General features: G+C 43.2%; 1 protein-coding gene across 5 annotated transcripts in view; it reads right to left on the bottom strand.

The window, feature by feature from the left end:
• Positions 1-1085: 1085 nt before the first annotated feature.
• The window catches only part of arhgef10la (Rho guanine nucleotide exchange factor (GEF) 10-like a), a 143656-nt gene continuing 125012 nt past the window's right edge, over positions 1086-19729 (bottom strand). For all 5 annotated transcript variants that reach the window (XM_042090703.1, XM_042090706.1, XM_042090705.1 and 2 more), the window contains 3 exons: positions 11484-11655; positions 3681-3803; positions 1086-3395 (listed from right to left, as the gene is read on the bottom strand). In XM_042090703.1, coding sequence (XP_041946637.1) covers positions 2812-3395; positions 3681-3803; positions 11484-11655 — 879 coding nt within the window. In that variant the 3' untranslated portion in view covers positions 1086-2811. The remainder of the gene's footprint in view (positions 3396-3680; positions 3804-11483; positions 11656-19729) is intronic.

Here is a 19729-nt window from a genome sequence, read left to right as displayed (position 1 = left end):
GAAAGGCCTCATTGTGGTGTAGAGGTACTGTACATTTCCTAATTCGTAATTAATTCATTCTCATTTCCTTGTACTTCTGTATAAGGTCACCATGGATATACCTTAGTGTCCCTAATACCACATGCAGCCCAATACGGAATATAGTACAACTCACAAATCCCACAAGTGTATCAGAGTCAGCGGTAAGTGTTTATTTTAGTAACAATGACACTGTAAAATGAAACAATACAAATAAAAAACAGCACAATGTTAGATCACAGACCTTAACTAAGTACTGTCAAGTGCAATGAGGAGTCCAACAGTTAAATACAACCCTATCTCATCAGTATCCATTAGAGTTCATAGAATATCTTATTTAAGGGCCAGACATGTTCACAGACTCAGTCCACTTATTACTGTTATTGACTGGTTTGTTTTTTGAGAAGTGGGAGATTGAATATTCAATCACCTTTACATACAATAAACTTAACACACTGGTTAAGACCTAAAAGTACTGTAAATGAACAGAGCCTGACACATATTAAGACAGTAATGGTTTGCCATAAGGACTTCTATATGTTTTGACAACATCCAAAATGCTCCGAGCCAGCATCTCCATGAAATTATGCAGCAGTACAAATTCCTAAAGGGACTGTTGATTATGCAATAAAAACAACATATTATAATCTGAATAAGTTGTTAACCTCTTGCATAAGACGCACAGTAGAACTACAATGGTCCAACACTTTCAGGACACCGTGGCCACTTCCTAATCCATGGGTAGTGGTACCCACCAATACAAGTTATATGAATCCAGATCTACCCATATTTACAGTTCAGTGAAACCTTCGGTCAGACAAAATGTAATTTTGTTTCATTTGCCCTTGACAGACCTTGTCTGACTTCTCTCATCCAATTGTGTATTAAGATATCAGATCTTCCTTCACTGAAACCTCCCATTTCTCTTGTATCCAAGATACACTTCAATTGTATTCATAATACAACTGTGAAATCTTGTTTTTAAAAAAAGGGGAAAAAAGTCTTAGAAATTGGTATTGGTCAGGGGAAAGCATGGAATGAGAAATGTTTTCTTTCAAGTGTTTTCAGTCAAATGAGGTTGGCCTTGCTGCATTATGAATGTACTACAAATACGGCTTCATTCATATCATAAAAACTTGAAAAAAATCCCTGATGGCAGCACCCATGGGTCCCATCTCTAAACAGACTCCAGAGAGAGGGAGAAACAAGACTGATCGGGAGAGAGTGACAGAGCGAGTGAGTGAAAGAGAGAGAGAGAGAGAGAGAGAGAGAGAGAGAGAGAGAGAGAGACTGAGTGAGACAAAGAGATGGGAAGTGAAACGTGAGCTATGTTAACCCAAAGAAGTCCTACTCTGGTGTTAAATGAGTCCTTGTCAGACTGGAAGTGATGATCAAAACTGCCGTCTCATCTGGGCTTCCTTCTGCTCTAATGACGTTCTTCTCTCTTCACAACACAGGCACTAATGGCATGCGCATGAGGTTGTGTCTGTGGTTAATTCAACTGGGTGTTTTGTCCCCCTAAATCAAAACAATGGCCATAGCAGTTTGAACACCCAGCAATGCAAGTTTCGCATTCAAACACAGCATTGCCAGGTACACAGAGAGATGGGCTAGCGAGAACATAAAGGCTCAGTATATTAAAAGTGACCATTTTTAAAGGTTCTTTGGGTAGAAGTTGCTTTTGCCTGTTTTTTTTTTGTGATCAATAGAGACTTTGACACTGAGTACAGTACATAAACAGTACTGTGACCTATGGAGCCTAGGAGTGGTCATTGCAGGAAGAAAAATACTGATTGAGAGCATGTTTCGCTAAGCCGGGTTCTTCTTTTAATCAACTTTGGACGTTTTAATTCTTTCCTTCCCACAGGAGATAACAGTAGGCTACTGAGGGCCAACATAAAAGACCAGCTTGGGATGATAGGCTATGCACAAATTCAAAATGCAAAGTTTCCTTGTGAATAGGTAAACTTTCAAGCTTTACTGAGCTTGGTCTATTGTGCTGCCTGCTTCTAGTTCCTGTAAATACAACGAGGGAACAAAATTATCAAAACAAGCACACAGCGTTTTGGTGAAACATGTTTTTCTTCTTGCAATAACTTCACCCACTGTGAGAAAATAATAATTGTGTTCACATTCAAGGTATTGTGAAGTGAGCAATTACTCAGTAACTTCAAAGAGAAATAACATCTCTCAATCCTCCCATCACACCCACTTCCCTAAAAATGGACACAGCAAAATATCCTTCTGTGACACTATAGTGAGATGAAGTCCGAACAAAAGGATTTTTAGAGGAATAAGTGGCATTATTTGGCTGAGCCCGATGGAGAGGGCTGTGTTTCAGCTGTGCTTCTTGTGGACGAGACTGTAAGGAGCTCTGGGAAACATGAGTGAGGAAGGGTGTCAGTTGCCATGCTCTTGTGAACATGGGCTTCCTGAAAGTGTATCTACACAGGATGGGAAACATAACGTGGGTACAGATTCAAACACATGCCATTCATCAATCCGGAAGAGTGAGGCAGGTAGCAATTTCCAGACAAGGTTGTCTGAGCCCCTCAAAGAACAGCAGCAGGTTTCAACCATGAGCCAGGCACAAAGCAGAACACAGAGGGAAAAGCCTTGAGTCTGATAAGGAGTCACAACACATTTTGTCACCTCGCATCCCTGTTCCTTTCACAGTTTTGACAAGGCGTCAAGTCTTGGTGTGTCCAAGCCCATGCCGAGACCAGCAGCAGGCTTGTACGGCCGGCATTCGTTAAGCTGTGTGTGCGAAGTGAGAACGCCGGCGCCACTCGCTCAGACAGTTAGAGGCAGCTGCCAGATCATCAGGCTGCTGTCGGACGACTCCTCCCCGCGCGCCGGAACCATCTCCCCCTCCCGGAGCCGCCTCAGGCCCCTGCCTCCGGAGACCACGGCCACGGAGCTGACCCTGTCCCTACGCGCACCGTCACGCTCGCATGTCCGGCCCCGCACCCACATGTCCGGGTCGTCGCTGAGCTCGTAGATGGAGCCGTCCTCCAAGCTGTGCTCCAGCGACTCCAGTGATGAGTCGGACGCCTCGTCACCAACGCGCGCCGTCAGTGGGCGGCCCGGCAGGCCGGACGTGGAGCGGACGCGATACTGCAGAAGCATGCCGCGGCCCTTGGCCTTGCTCAGGTCGGTGGCATTGTTGTGCGATGATGCCGTCACCGGTGGCTGACCGGCCAGCTGCTGTAGGGACTCCTGGGAGGAGGAGTCGCTGCGGTCCTCGCCACCGAAGGCTGAGTCAGGCCCGTCGCACATCGAGTCCCTCTTGAGCAGGTCCGGGGACAGAGTACTGGAGGTGGCCACCAGGAAGTCTACTGGCCCACAGTGGGCATTGAGGGACGTCATTCCCTTACCTGCAGGGGGAAAAAGATACATGATCAAAAGACCACTCTGCAATGAAGATCCCAGTACTCCCAATACAAACAATCAAAACAAGAGCTCTACAACATTTTATCTTCCAAAAAAAACAATATGAATTTCTTTTGTACTTGCAAGTGATACACATTAAGTGATTCATATTACTTTATTCAACATCTCTGTGCTATTTGTTTCTACAAATTTCTATTTGTTTGCATTTTTTTACATGAATAATGCAAAGAATCATCTCCGTTGTATGGCTGAGAAAAGATACACTGTACCTGTAATTTTCGGAATGCCCTCCAACTTGGGCACTGGTAGGGTAACGATGATGCCAGAGGCAGTGCCAACCCACAGCAGTCCCTGGCACACCAGTAGACTTGTGACGCGCATACTCCTCTGACCTGCACACAGGGCAAAACACTTTGGTTATTAAAGGAGTACCGTCACACCGGTGTGACGGGAATGTTGAGAAATGAACATTCTAAAGAATATCTGGGTTCATTGAATTCAACATAGAATTTTAGAACCTTCAATTGTTGCGGAACTTAGAATGTTCAAAAACCTACACCTTTAAGGGTTAACATGAAGGGCCCCATCTTGACGATCAGAAATGGATGGTCAGAGGCGCAAAGTTTATAGACATTAAAGGCGTGGCCAGTCCACATTCACTAATTTAATGGTGTGCTTTTGTGATCAAATGCCGGGTTGTTATGTTTCTTAGTCATGGATGTGTTTTGGGGCGTAACATCCTTTAAACCAATGAGAATAACATCCGTCATTCCCTTTAACAGCAAGCAGCGCATCGGTATTTACAGGGATTCCATTAAACCTTGCTTTACTAAAACCTGTTTGTGAGTAGCAGAGTATAGCCTACATGCATTTGCACTTGCCTATTATTTGAACTCAAAAAGTGAGCAAAGTGAGCTTCAAACTTCACCGTGGTCTCAAAGTCAAGGACAAAACAGTTCTACACAGTTAATTACTTTCACTATTGACTGACAAAGGATTACCATCTAAAACATAGCATGAAAAAAGCAACACAAAGCAAAGCAACCCAATAATGTTCGAATGACTGAATAAAAATCCTAAGAATATTTATCCTGCAGAGGAGTTGCTGCTAACATCTCGTGACAGTGCATCTTCAGCTGTGCTTTGCGCCTTTCACTATACAGTAGACCAGGTTTTTCTTGGTCAGTGGTGTAATGCTTTTTAGATGCTGTAAGATAGTGATTTTTAGATCACGTGCCAGACCACACCTTATGTCGTTAATTGCCACACCCCTGGGTGCAAGGTTTAATAACAGTGGAGGGCAGGCTTGGGGGCAAGGACACTTGGCCTTCAGTTGGGCATATTTGGTGGGGGACACAAAGGCCACATGTCAGGGCAGTGCACCAGTAGGCTATAAAAATGATCAAAGTTGTATTTAGCCTATTCACTGCAGTAGACCTGCATCACTGTATGAAACATTACAAAAACATGAAACAAGACATATTACATAGAACCATCTGATCACTGAGAATCATCTGATCATCTAATATTTACAGATATCTAGGCTATATTTAACATTTATTTTATATTTGGCCTGTTATGAAATCTTGTATTGAACAATTTAAGCACAGCTCAGCTTTAAGAAACTCAAATAGCCTAGATGCATGCTTAGCATTTTGTGATCATTAAGGCTACTTTCACAAACTCTTAGTCAGCTGTCCTCTGATTTACTGATATCTAGGCGATATTTTTTAACATTCACTTTGTATTTGGCTCGTTAAAAAATCATGTGGAACAATTTAAAAACATTGTAAAACTTAAAACCCAAATTTGGAGACATCCATGCATGTTGAAATGTACAGCAAATTCAAAACTGGATTACTCTGGAACGGCTAACTGTACAGGGGACTGCTTTACATCTTTGTGTTCGGTAAGGTCTGCTGTTTGTTCTGATATATGGTTTGTCACGTCTTAAACGAAGGGTTCGTGAAGTATTCCACCGAGATGAATGGGTAGGGAGATGGACGCAAAACCTTCAGTAGAATTTATGATTAAATTGAATGATATTATTTACTTTTCTCGCGAAACTTTCACCACAGCAATTAGCGGCTAACATTGTTTAAAAGCTGAGAAAAAGCTCTTTCATGTGATACTTGTGATGTCTGTGTGATGAGTAGGCTACTTCGCGAGTAGTTAAACTGAGAAAAATGGGTGAATTTGGACGCACTTTCTTTCTTGCGCTGTCACTTTCTCCACTGCGTAAAAGACTAAATTAATTTGCGCTGTGAATGCTAAGATTATTTTGACAGGCCATAGGCTAAATAAAAATCGCTATTAGTAGGACGCAAAGCAGAATATTGAAAGAAGAGGGCACCAAGGCCACCGTGGCCTGTAAACCTCTGATTTTCAAAGGGGCATTACGGCCAACGCAAGGGGCAACGATGGCCATGGCCGTCATGGACGCCGTGAAATTCCTACCCTGGTGGCGGGCATGGTGAAAAATTACTCACTTTATTAAGTGTACTGTAAGATAAGAATAAGCCCTGCGTCGTGCTTTGCCCCACCATGTGTCGGGTGCACGATAGGGCCCAAAGTCTTTACTTTGTTCTCTGCTGCAATTATCATTCATTTAATTATTATTCATGGTTGTTGTTTACCCTTACATCTTTAGTGTTGTAAACATCTGTTTAATTATAGTCTCCATACTATTACTCTACTCTCCACTACTTATTTCATTATTAATTGTCTTTTAGTTGATGTTAGGGTATCCTTACATCCTTGGTGTTCTAGATCTTTGTTTATTTGTGTTATCTCAGATTGTTATTCCATGTGCAGGCCTCCATACTGGTCTATAAATAGTCTACATGGCATTGCAAGTACTGTAGAAAAGGACACTGTTGGGAAAGGTGGCGATAATCCCCTTGACCCATAGAAAAGCTTCCTCCCATGACGGCGTTGCAGACATGTAGTGTTGACCTTTGATGTAAGTAGGGGAAAGTCCAGACGTGGGTGGAGGTGGTGGTGATAGTCAAGCCCACAGCCAGACCCGTACCAGTGACCACATCGGCATATCAGGAAAAACTAATGGTGCAATCACCAGTATAATTCATGCAGTCATTAAGCAGTTTAAAGCAGTTCCCTCTGCACGCAATAGGACAGCGGCAGCGCTATGAGTCCCATGCGTTTCCCACCAGCGGAGCTAGTTGGCTAGTTCAATTGTTTGCCAACATAATAAAAGCTTAACTCGTGTCACACTGTTCGCCAGCAGCAACATCCATCTTATTTGTTTTCAAGTAGCAGGGAATTCAAGCCAAACCGTTGCAACTCTGCCATCAATCATTATGTTAAGCCCACCTAACGACTCTATACACGATTTCAATGGCCTGATTAAGTTTCGATTTCTGGAGCTCACAAGCCAACGGAGAGTTGCTAGACTAGCCCTGGCAGCAAATTAATTTGCTGCCGCTAGGGGCGCGTCTAGATTTCTAGGCTAATTTTAGGTTGCATGCATAAAGTATTTATAACTACAGGTTGTAGGATTTGCCCAGTGGTGTAATGGACACTGCATAAATCTCAACACATGTTTGCATACATAAAAACACACACACACACACACACACACACATGCACACACATGCATAATGAGAGCACTGTGCAGGTGAGCTCCTATAAATATCTGGGCATTCACATTGACTAGAGACTAGGCATGAAGTGTTTGGGAGAACAGGCATGCAGCACGCAGGGTCTGATGGCAACTGCCCCCCCTGTCTTTTCTCTGCGGAGCCTCCGAGCTGTTGGTGTACTGCAGAAAATAGCACTTTCACTCTGCCGCCGTGCTGCTGTTGAAGAGCCTATCGGGCGGTCATCATCTGGGTCGACGACCTGTCTCTCTACGGCTAGAGGCTTACATCACCTTTCTCACACAGAGAGTCACGGAAAAAAAAGCCTCATCTGACTTAAACAGCATCCCAGCCTTGAGGCAGTCTACGTCAAGACCAGGGTCAGAATGACTATTTTAGACCTTTCCCCGTGTATTTCAGTCAGAACTTCTCCTCCCACTCTCTGGCACTCAATTCAGGGCAACTGTGTACACTGCAGAGGTGCATGCATAGTTTTGTCGTAACATTCCATAACCCTCAGGGCCAAACTAAACACATGCCATGCATGATGGATGACTTTCATCATCCCAATGTTTTTTTTTTCATGTTTAATGTGTAAATGTTATGTAGTATATACAATCCATGCAAGTATATGTTCTTCATATGTAAATCTAAGTATTTTTTTAACAATTTTGTTCATGAAAATTTGTAAAAATTATTTGTTTATTTGTAAAAAAATGCATTTTCATATGTGAAGTGTGCTACATACTGTAAACAAATCATGACTGTACACTTATAGGACCGTCGTGAAAGATTGTTCAGTAGGTGCAAGTGAGCTCAGCTTTGGATTTTCTCTGCAACTCTTTTATTGTCTCTCTCAATCTTTTTCTCTCCCTTAGGCTAAAGTATAGCAGAATAAACAGTGATTTTTTCTGTTGTTGTTTTTCAAAGTCTGATCAAAATCCGGCAAGGCAGCAGCTAATTATTCTTCACTAATCCTACATAAGCCTCTCTCACCTCAGCAATCAGCAGTATTTAACAAAGCAATTATTATGTGCTGTTCTGTTCTTTATGAGTGCTTTGTGAAACACATTCCAAAGAGTGGTTGAAATATGATTGTATTTTGATTGTAAGTTCATACTGAAGTCAGAGAACTATGTTTATTATTCATTTATTCACTCAAGGATATGCACCACCACGACCAGATGCATGCATGTTCTTCTTTACTTAGCAGAATGTACTGTATGTGCAAAGAAGAGGTACTCTACGGACTTATGTCATTAATAGCAGGGTATGTGTGCTCTTCTCTCTACATTTTACAAGTAGCTGTAATGCTCACCCCTGCTAAGCCTAGAAAGCACATGCAGAACATAGACAAAACAAATAAACAAACAAAAACACTTGTTTTTCACTGCACATCTACCTTCAAATAAAGTACTACAATAAGATGGGAACAAAGGCATAACAGTAGCATAACCTGAAGGTGCAGTGACAGGTAAGAATAACCCAGTTATATAAGTAACAATAAGCATTGGGCTGACTAAGGTTCACCACCACACCGCCATTGGCTCGAACCCTCAAACCTGCAGCACCTTGATTTTAGGGGCAGGCGTGCTAGCAAGGAGAATAAAACCCTGCTAGCATTCACCACTAGCATGTGACTTAAGGCATCCCTTACAGAAATGTCAGGTTTCTGGCGAACAGTTGCCGCAAATTTGCGGCAAGGTCATATTTTCACATGCAAATTAGGTTTCTGGCAAACAGTTGAGGTTAACTTTTGGTAATGTTGCAGCAATGTCATTATGCAAATTAGGGTTGTCACCCTAAGTTTACTGGAAGTTTGCCATTACTGGCTAAGTGTGGTGGCAAATCACTGGCGAACACATTTGCCACTAGTAGCAAACTTCTCATTGTTGCCAGAACTTTGCTGGAAGTTTGCCTCTAGCAGCACTGGTAAACTTCTGGCAATATTTTCTAGTGAACTCATTTGTTTCCCACAAATCACCCACAAGTTTGGTGCAAATCTGCCGCAAACATTTAATTTTTGTAAGGGATCCTCTGGTAGTGTTGTGGTATTTATAAAGGGGCCCCCAATAGTATAATGACTTCCTTTTTGGTATCCAGTGTAGAACAAAGTGGGTATGAATGAAAATGTGTATATTATGATAGATCTACAATCTGACTTAAGGACTGAAATTTGGGCCTTCCAAGATCATTGATTTTCTGATTGATTTCTCCACTTCCTCATGTCCTTCACTTTAAAATCAGCTACTGAAAACCATTCAGTTGAAAGGGGGAAAAGGTGTTCAGAACTTCCCGCGAAACCTGTGGCTTGATTAACAACTCAGCAATTTCAGCAATCTGAAAATAAACTGTTTAGATATGAGCACCGCTGATCCGTGTGCGTGTGCGTGTGCGTGTGCGCGCGCGCGCGCGCGCGTGTGTGTGTGTGTGTCTTTCAGATTTCCATACTAGGATGTCTCTGGATCAACAGCTCCAGCAGGGAGCAACTGGCTGTTCTCTCGACCCTGAGGCGTGATGAGAGTGAGCATTATTGGACTGGAGTTCATTCCCGTTCCTAGGACTTGGACAAGGCCTGGGCCCTTCTGACATTTCCCGGCTTGGCACACTCTTTGGCAGGACGCCACACACACCCTGCATATTTAAACTGTGGCTGCCCACGGTAGGAGACAATAGCCTGAAGGTTATGAAAACTTTTTTTTCGGAAACCACAACTTCTGAGCATCATGGCCCTGATGTGTTTTCAGCCTCTACGCGGCACTCAAAGACAGAACAAAGCTATGACACAGGGTCAGGTAACCAAAGGTGGCCTTCATCCAGGGCCCAGCAGAATAAATGAAGGTTTGCCCTGCACAAGCCTAATGAGAAGTGGCTGAAGCAGTGGGCCTGTTGACAGTGGTCCCAGCTGCCTGGATCCTCAGGTCAGGCTCCTCTTCCTGTCTGGACCATTCATAATCTCCTCTCTTTGACAGGCTGCTATTCCCTTGTCCTTTCAAACAGCCAGAATTGAACGAATGTATTGTCATGGATATGTAGAAAAATATCCACAAACATCCACAGAGAGCATATCCTCTGATATGTTGCACCGCACAACTGATGATAGTTTGGGGTTGGGAGGGAAGAAGCCCCGTGTGTCTGAACGCAGCCTCAGACGCACTCAGGCCATTTGAAAACTGTGCCTCTCCACTTCACTGATTAATATTTCATCTGTTGGAGTGGAAGGGCAGGGTGCAGAGAAATCTGGAGGTGGTCTGCGGCGGCGTTTAGAGAATACAGACAGGGGTCTGAGATGATGTGTGGAGGGAGGATGAAGGAGGTGGTCTGTGGCGGCGTTTAGAGAATACAGACAGGGGTCTGAGATGATGTGTGGAGGGAGGATGAAGGAGGTGGTCTGCGGCGGCGTTTAGAGAATACAGACAGGGGTCTGAGATGATGTGTGGAGGGAGGATGAAGGAGAGCTGAACGAGCTGCGTCTTTTCCTTTCTACGTCAAAGAGCAAAAATAACAAGAGCTGCTGAAGAGAGAAAAGGAGAGAGAGAGAGAGAGAGAGAGAGAGAGAGAGAGAGAGATGGCGGAAAGCGACAGGGGAGGAAGCGAGAGGAAAGAGGGGAGGGGGGGAAGGAAGGAGTGAAAGAAAAGGGACAGATACAAAAGGGATGAGGCTGGCACATCACCAGCATGCCAGGGTTGTTGGAGTCAAGACAAGAGTGTTTCCATAGCAACCCCTGGAATTAACAGCTTTGTCTTCAGCATAGAGCCACTCCTGCGTCACTTTTATTTATTTTTTATTAACCTTCCAACCCCACCCCCCAAACACACACACACACACACACACACACACACACACACACACACACACACACTCCACCACCACCACCACAACATCTCACAAGCCTGTGGTCCTATTTTATCTCTCTGGAGTTTCAGGGCAGTTGCTCATTTGGCTTTGTCCCTGGAGCCAGAAACCGGAATAGCAGGTCCAGTATGAGCCGAACCTGAGCATGTGTATGTGTGTGTGTGTGTGTGTGTTTTCTAAATGAAGTGGTGACACAGTTTTGCTTAATTGCTGCCCCTTGAAAACTGCTCAGACAAAGCAAGGCCAGGAGCCAGCTGACTTACTAATGCATGGCATGTGCTTCTCTTGCAGTATTCACTCATGCAGAGAGGCAATCACTAACATGGACTGGCTCAGAGACAAAGGGAGGTTCCCTGTGAATTTGGACTTTTTTTAGATACCAGGCATGGCTCTGAAAGTCGAACCAATGGATTAAGTTTAATTTCATTGAAGCATATTAGAATATGCTCGGTGCCTCCCTAATGACAATCCCTCTCCTCTGTGTGGGGGTTGATTCTAGGCAACCTCCACCTGTAAGGGGGACCTCACTGCAGGAAGAAGTGGTAAATAGACATGGAAGAGTTTACTGTATTGAGCTGAGCCGATTCCTCACAACGGCAGCAACAACAACAACTTACTTGGGTGGTGGAACCCAGAGCGCGTGGAGATGTTGATCTCCTGCAGGTGCTCCAGGGTCTCTGTGTGGAACAGGCGGATGGAGGAGCCCTCGGAGAAGGCCATCCACACGCCACCGCCGGCTCGCACCATGTGCGCCACGCTGACCATCGGGTCCTGATGGACCTCCACCCTCTGAATAAGGGAGATAGGAAAGGAGATAGAGGACCCAGGGGAGAGGGGGAGGGAAAGGAAGAGGTGGGGGAAAGAGGGAGGGGTGGCAAGAGGGAAAGACAGAGAGAGGAAGAGAAAAAGAGATTGTACGATTACCATGGGAACCAAAATGGAGTTTGAAATTGGCATGAATTGGCCACTGCAGAGGCAAGAAAAATGTGTGTACACAATGCTGTTACCGGACAACCCCCTCTATCACTCATACTGAAATTTAAAAGGACCTATGCAAACAGCCTCATTATTTTATAAAGTAATTGTCAACTAATCAATTACTGAATACTTTTTGTCATCACCTGGGTCATTCCGTTAGAGTTATTCCGTTATTCTCGCGAGAGCACAATTTGAATTTGCTCAGCTAGTCACTCTGGCAATCAGTAATGATGCTCATTACCCATGCCCTTGGAGTCGCGCTGCACCAATCACATCGGTGTTTCTGATATAGGCGGGCCAAAGGCGAGCTAAACAGATGACAACCGCGCTGCAACATCGAAGTCCGGAATCAGTCAGTAAACATTGCTCGTAGTGTTATCCAATTGTGTTGAAGTCCGGAATCAGTCAGTAAACATTGGTTGTAGTGTTTGCGTGCAGAGATCAGTGTTCCTACACATTTTCCATTTCAAAATTCCATATTTTTTTCATACTCAAATTTTCAAACTTCTCGGTACATTTTTCTGACCATATTCTAGACATTGTCAAGGGAGCGTTCTACTAGCATTGTGAAGAGCTGTATAATAATGTTTATTATTAACTTGGTAGCCCTCAGAAAACACTTGCCCACTGTTGGATACTTTTCGTTGGGGGAAGGTGCACTCACATTTTTAGTTCTCTGTAGATACAGCATAGCCTACAGTACATGTGTTGGAGACTAGTACACTGCTGGCAGAGGCCTCAGAAATCACTGTAAACAATATTATTTGTTTGTAATAACAGTTTATCAGATAATGCAGTATCCATGTCTTGGTAACTTTTACAAAATCAAAAAAAGTCTACCAGTGTTTTAGCCAAAAATAGCAGAGCTACGTAAACATACCAGTGCACAATGGTATAGGGCACTTGCATGTTGCAGGGGTTCTCGATTTGGTTTTGGTACCAGGGTCCCCTTGTGGGAGAGATTTTTTTCCGAGGACCCCTATTCAATTGTATCTTGATGATGTGGACTGACAGTTAAGCTACAGTAGGAATGGTTCATTATGACCCGAGTGAAGGGATTAGTACTGTAGATGCAATAGTCTGGAAACACAGATATTTCTCCATACCCTTGTTTCTTTTTTCCATACCTATCCAGACCTTGAAATTACTAAAATCAAATTCCATACTTTTCCAGGTTTTCCATACTGCGTAGGATCCCTGAGAGATATTTTCAAATGTATGCCTGGAGCTGTCCCTCGAGTTGGGCCATTTTCATTACTCATAGCCAGACCCTAAATCTTTCTAGGTTTGGGTCTGGATTTCCAAGCTATCATTCTGTGTCAAATCAGACAAAATCCAGGAAAATGGTTCCTGCACCGTCTCAGATTTTGCTCAAAGTTTGTCTACCTAATATTTTGGTCCCAAAACAAGAAAAATACTTCTGTTAAATTCCAATGTTTTCATACATTTTTTTACCCTTGACTGTATACTTTTTTACACTCTCAGAAATGCCTTATCTTGGAGGCCATGTCTGGGCATTGAAAAGTATTATTCCCAGCCTGCTCAAACTTTGTAGAATGGAACACAGACATGTTCTCAGTATGACTGGACCGTTAAAAGTTTGTACTGCATGCCCATTAGTTTTTAGCCCTAGATATGGAACAAACTGTGACATTGAGGGTCTTCTAAACTCATTTTTGTATCCACATGACACCAATCATTAGTTTGTCTGCAAATACAATACTTTATCAACGTTGAGCCAATATTTGAGGCCTCTGCAACATATGCAAATGAAGATAAGGATGAAACAAGGTGCGATTGCATTTTTTAGTAATGTTCATAGGACTTTCATTCATACCTTGCTTACATTGTATACAATGTGTTTTTATTCTTGTCCCCGAGGCCAAAGAAGCATTTTGACTCTAGAGTATTTATTTACCTTTAGCACTTTTTTCCAAATCTAGGGCCTTGTATAACATCAATGAGAATCCCGTACAAACTTTTAATGGTTCAGCCATACTGAACATGTTTATATTTCACCCTACAATTAAGCTGTTGCACCATTCACCCAAAATAAGCATTTGAGTGTCACTGCAGCATTGCCTATGGTATGTTGATCTCTCAAAGGATGCGAGTACAGTATATGAGCTGAATTTCCAGGGTCATCTTTTGGAAATTAAGCGCATTCTTTGTGAAACTTGTACTACGATATATGGATTATCTTTGATCTTTTAAACCAGTGTAGAGCTTCACAGCTTCATATATACAGTATACCACCTCTAGGCAGACAAAGTAGCTAGCTCATAACTTTCACCTGTATGAATGAAACAACTGAAGAGTTCATCGAAAGTGCGAAGCATCTCCAGTCTCTCCGACTTGCTTTTGAGTGACAGCTAGCAACAAAGAGTGAGGTTGTACATTGAACTACAGTAATCATGTTTCTCCTAAGCTGGCCTAGCAAACTAATGGACTCCTAATGCGAAAAGCTTGACTATGTTGTACTATTGAGAGCCAAGAATTGATCAGTACAAGTGGTATGAGTTTGACTGCTGTTTTGTAGTATTGTCAAGAAAAAATGGAAGAAAGAAAAAACAGGTCTGATGCAATCAAACCAAATGTGTCTGGTGTGAAAGTACCCTTGAATGACTCAGTACCCACTTCCCCCTTCAAAGACTATTCAATAGCCCTCTATGCCTCTCCTTTTCTGTCACTAATAGTGAGAGCTATTGATTAAGGTATGGTGATAACGTCGTTACCATCCATTAAAAGTATGACAATGCACCAAGGTTGGCTATCTGCCTAAGCCATCCATCAACTGACAGTGGTGTATTGACATAGCATCCAAGCAAATCTCTCTACATTGCTAAAGGACACACAATAATCAGTATTATGTTACGAAGCATACTCAGACGATCTTGGGACTGGTGAAGTGCAAATCAAAATGTTGACATAATTAGGACACAATGTGATAAAAAGCCCAACAGACCCTAGAGTCTTGAGCCACAGGGCTTGCTGTGAGCAAATACTGACACAAGAATAAACCCTTCATGGCAATCAACAGCAAGTCAGTCAATCATATTCCTGCTCTGTTTCACTCCACTACAACACGTGTCTTTTGTCTCACAGACTGTGGCAATGTTTTGTTGCAGCTATATATCCTGTTCCAGGAGGGTGTGATATTCCAGGTTGGTGGTAAATTAGGTTATGGTCCAAGTGGCCAAGAGGTTGCACTAATGAAACCCTCTTTGAAGGAGAAAGGGCTCTATGCCATGGTACTACTGGAGATCTTTTGGCGGGCTAGCTTCTGGTCTGCCACGGGGTCAGTTTCTCTTTATTGATAGCTGTGAACCCTTTCCACGTCGCTGGTGGAGTATGCCATAATGATTTACCCAGGGCCACTGCCAAGTGCAGCTATTTGTGTTCAGCCTCTCCCTCTCTCTCTGCGGCTAAGTGGGCCCCCGAAAAAAAAAAAACTCAAGCAGAGCTTTACTCTTTGCGCCCCCTCTCCTTGAAAAAAAAGTTTTATTTTTCCTCATTATGAGTTCTGCGACAATAATTTTCAATTCCTCAGCAGCCATGTGGGAAATGAGATCATTTGGCACTACAGTCTTGATACAAGCTCTTGCAGAGTCTAAACCCAGTGAAGCTGAGAGGCTACACAAGGTTTCCGAGGACCAAAGTTGTCCTCCAGACCAAAACTAAGACCCTGACTCAGAGAGGAAGAATCGGTGTAATGCAATGCCACACAGCTCCCCTGTACCTAACTCACAGAAGCATTCACTGGGGTGCGGAGGAGGGGGGGGGGGGGGGGGGGGGGGGGTCTTTGGTGTGCGCATCCGTAATGAGGCACCCCAGAGGAAGCGTGTCGCGCCTTATCAAGGTTCTGCACGCTCCCCTACGAGGTCCGCTACGGAAGACGGCAACCGAAGGGACCACTATCACCCACGGTTACCCAGGCGTTGGCCGCCGAGATTAGCCACGAGCAGCGCTGGGGTGGTGTGTGTGTGTGCTGGGGGGTGGATAGGCGCAAACGCACCCTCCTTTTCTACACACCCTCCGGAGGAGATGGATTACCACCTGTTTGTGTGCCCTTGCCAGAGGGACCTCCTTTGTTTAAGAGCAGAGAGAGGAGTGTGGGGGGACTTCTTTGATGTGTTTTCTCTTTTAATTGACTCCTCGGCAGTTGAGGTTCACCCCGCTAGGGCAGGCAAACACGTTGGGTTCCATTTTCATGCTCGAGCCCGGGCTCGAGAAGAGGCAGCCAGTAAAAGAGAAAAATGAGGCGAGGGAACAATATCATTGTACAAGGGACAAATGAGATTTGAGGAAAATGTCTCACACACTGTGAAAGCACACTGAATACATGAATGTGTATATTTCCTTGGTTTGTGCATTCCAATATGTGTGGACCATGTGGAATATATGTAGACCTTTTAAGGCCTATATTTTAAGGCTTTTTTTAAGTCGTTAGAATCTATTCAGACAATGTGAGGGACCATTTCACTTCAGCCCTCTAAGGACAAACAAAAGACTCTCATTCGGCTACTGGCTAGTTCCTGCATGCCTTACTAGTTTCGGCAATGCCAAGCTCCTTGAGTCAAACCACAGGAGTAATGGCAGAGCCGACAGCTCCCTCTCAGTCACACTAAGCTCAGAATCCGCTGCCTTACCAGTCAGACATTAACGCTCTCGCAGCACGAATCCCCCAATCCTCCGCTGCCTCGCCGGGAAGAGTGGAAAGCCCTCGATGCGAGGGGAATTCTCACCCTCTGATTAGCCCCTATTTAACCGAGTGACAAGGTGCATCTGTGCTTAAAAAAGTCCCCAAATCCAAACGGGTTTGGCGCATCTCTGTGACGGGGCCTGCCTCGCCTGGGTGATAAGGGGGAAGGGGAGTTTACTGGGGGGGAGTCGGAAAGAGAGGGAGAAAGAGCAAGTCCCAGCGGTCTAGTGGGATCAAAGCGGTTTCATCCACAGCGGTCCAGAATCATTAAGCCCTGGCTGCCAAGATCAGACAGTGTTTGTGTGCAGATTTCCTTGAGTTTGAGTTTGTTCTGATGCCATGGAGCAGACATAAAGAGATAGAGGATGAGGAGAGATGGAGGGAGGGAGAGAGAGAGGGAGAGAAAGAGGGAGAAAGAGAAAAAGAAAGAGAAATAAAGAAAGAGGAAGAGAAATTATTCTCCCCATATAATCATATTTAAAGTAAGGGTAAAATGTTGCATGTTTGTGTGAGTGTGGGTGAATATGTGTATATGTCAGTTTGTCTGAGTATGTTTATGTTCAATCAATCAAGAAAAATCACTCTTCTTATATATAAAATTAATACACATCTTTGTGCAATCACTCAAACTTGCCCAAATTTATTTATTGTAAAACTAATGTTTTTTGAAAATGTCTTAGAGATAATGGTATAATTTAGCCCTCAATTCTATTCAGAATTGGAGTCTGATACTGCTTGATTGGGACGTTATTATGGGGCGTATTTCAACCGATACAGGGGGGAAAATGCCACTGCACTCAATTGAATAGACCTAACCAATTTGAGCAGCAAAATAGCCTACTGTGAATCCTCTAGGGAGAACAGCAAAAACCTCCATCTTCTCATCAAATGTCGTTTTTCAGTCAATATCTTGTACAACAGATGCAATAGCAAAATGTCTAGCTTCTCTAGTGACAGCCTTTGTGTTGTAAACAAAATCAACCAAAGCGTGCTCAGGTGACATGATAGATTTGGCACCATTGCTCATCTGTCTATCATTGTATAAAGCCCACCCAGACAATTTGATTGGTGTGAACTGGCGCAAACTATTGGTATCATGTTATGAAAGAATATCGACTGAAATGCAAGGTTAAACACTGCTTTTTATATTTGGACTTGTTTTTATTTATGAGGTTAAAAGCTAAAAATTACAAGTGATGTACAGACATAAGGGTATGGGATCGAATGTATCGAATGCCTCTACCTCCTTTCCCTGAGAGATGGTTTGAATGGTCATGCTGACACTGTGGGGCAGCTTCAGAGATAAAAAAAATTGTGATCTCTATTCAATTAGTTCTAGTAGGCTCATCTAATTTGTGTGTTGCAAACTGGCACTTTGTTCTCTGACCATCCAGAAATTGATTTGAGGAAACAGTGGTTGTTGCACAGTCGGTAATTGAGCTGACTATTTTTCTGTATAATAACTTGTTTATTCATGAAGATTCAGTATTCATTTATGCTGCATTATCCATGCTTTTCAGAATAACATATTCAAGTTCAAGTGCATCCCTAATTAGTGTGTATGTGTATATGGGTTTTTTCTGTCCTGCAGGATAAAGATTGATAGAACAGTGGTGATGAGGTGCGTTGATCCACAGCTATCCATGTGGACTTTAAGATGTTTGCTGTTCATTGAGCGCAGTATGGGCTCCAGGCAGGTTTGCCTATTTGCACCACATTCCACTCTTTGCTTAGCAGTCTAAGTCAATAACTGCCCTTTCCAGCCTGCTAGCTCAAGCTGAGCCACTGAACACAAAACAGCCCTCACCTGGAGAAACACAGACACGAAACACAGGCAGAGAGAGAGAGAGAGAGAGAAGAGAGAAAGAGACATCAAACATGTAAGTCTGAGTGACCCAAACTCATTCCACTATAAAGCCCTGAAACACCAAGAGTTGAGCAAAGATAACTCCCCTACCAACCTGGTCTTCAGTCACCCTCCTCCAGAGACATCCAACACTTTAAAGGCCAAATACCAGGCTACATCCACACAAAATGTTTGGATTAACCAAACCCCCCAAAACCTAAAAGACACTTATGACGAATATTGGCAATCTAAAACACAATCCCAAAGCAAAATGCAATGCTATCTGACCCTAAACAGGAAATATACACTTGCACATTACCTAACAAAAATATAAGAGACAAATTTGAGATGCACACTAACGAAATACAGACTCAGTGAACACCGTTTAGCCATAGAAACAGGAAGACACAAAAAGACATGGCTTCCAAAAGACGAGCGTCTATGCCAGCAGTGCAGAGATGATGTTGTTGAAACTGAATTACACTTTTTAACTGAATGCCCAAAATTTGAATCAATTCGCAATAAATACTTCCCAAAAATGAAAGAAAAAATCCCTAATTTCTATGACCTACCAAACCCAAATAAAATACTATACCTATTGGGAGAAGACACAGACAGCTGTATTACTGCTGCCCAATATGTCCTTGCTTGTCACCAGCTGAGAGACACTGAGTGATTTTTGTATGCATGTACATGTGACACACACAGACACACACACAGACACAGACACACACACACACACACACACACACACACACACGCACCCCTCTCTCTCAGCCACAGCCACATACACTAACTCAACACAGTCCCCTCATGTTGTATATACTGTACCATACTTGAAGTTTCTACTCAGTCCACTTTAGATTTGTGCCCTGATGTATTGTATGTCTGTAAGTTTGTTGCCTATGTTGAGTCACTCAGAACTTAAACTTGAACTCAATATGTTGTACTCAGACACAGACAAAAAAAAAAAAAAAAAATGTTCTTTACACTTTGTCCATGTACCCCTATCCCTTGTACCTGTATAATTGCTTAGATCCTGATACTGTACTTTTATGTAACAATTGCTTTGGCAATACAAGTGTCATATTTGTCATGCCAATAAAGCACCATTTGAATTTGAATTTGAAATTGAGAGAGGGAGAAAAGGAGGTAGACAAAGACTGGGGAGGGGATGAAAGAAAGACAGAGACAAACAAATGTGTTCTAAACTCAAGAGTAATTGTGTTATAGTGTTGCACAGTGTATCGATACTAGAAAGGTATCACGACGCAAAAACGATACGATTTCCGACGTTTTTAGAATCGATACTTTATTAAAATAATAACGTTCTGCGT

This window comes from Alosa sapidissima, chromosome 4, assembly GCF_018492685.1.
Source record: "Alosa sapidissima isolate fAloSap1 chromosome 4, fAloSap1.pri, whole genome shotgun sequence".
Lineage (NCBI taxonomy): Eukaryota > Metazoa > Chordata > Actinopteri > Clupeiformes > Clupeidae > Alosa > Alosa sapidissima.
Note: the sequence above shows the minus strand (reverse complement) of the source record. Positions and strands in the feature narration are given on the sequence as shown.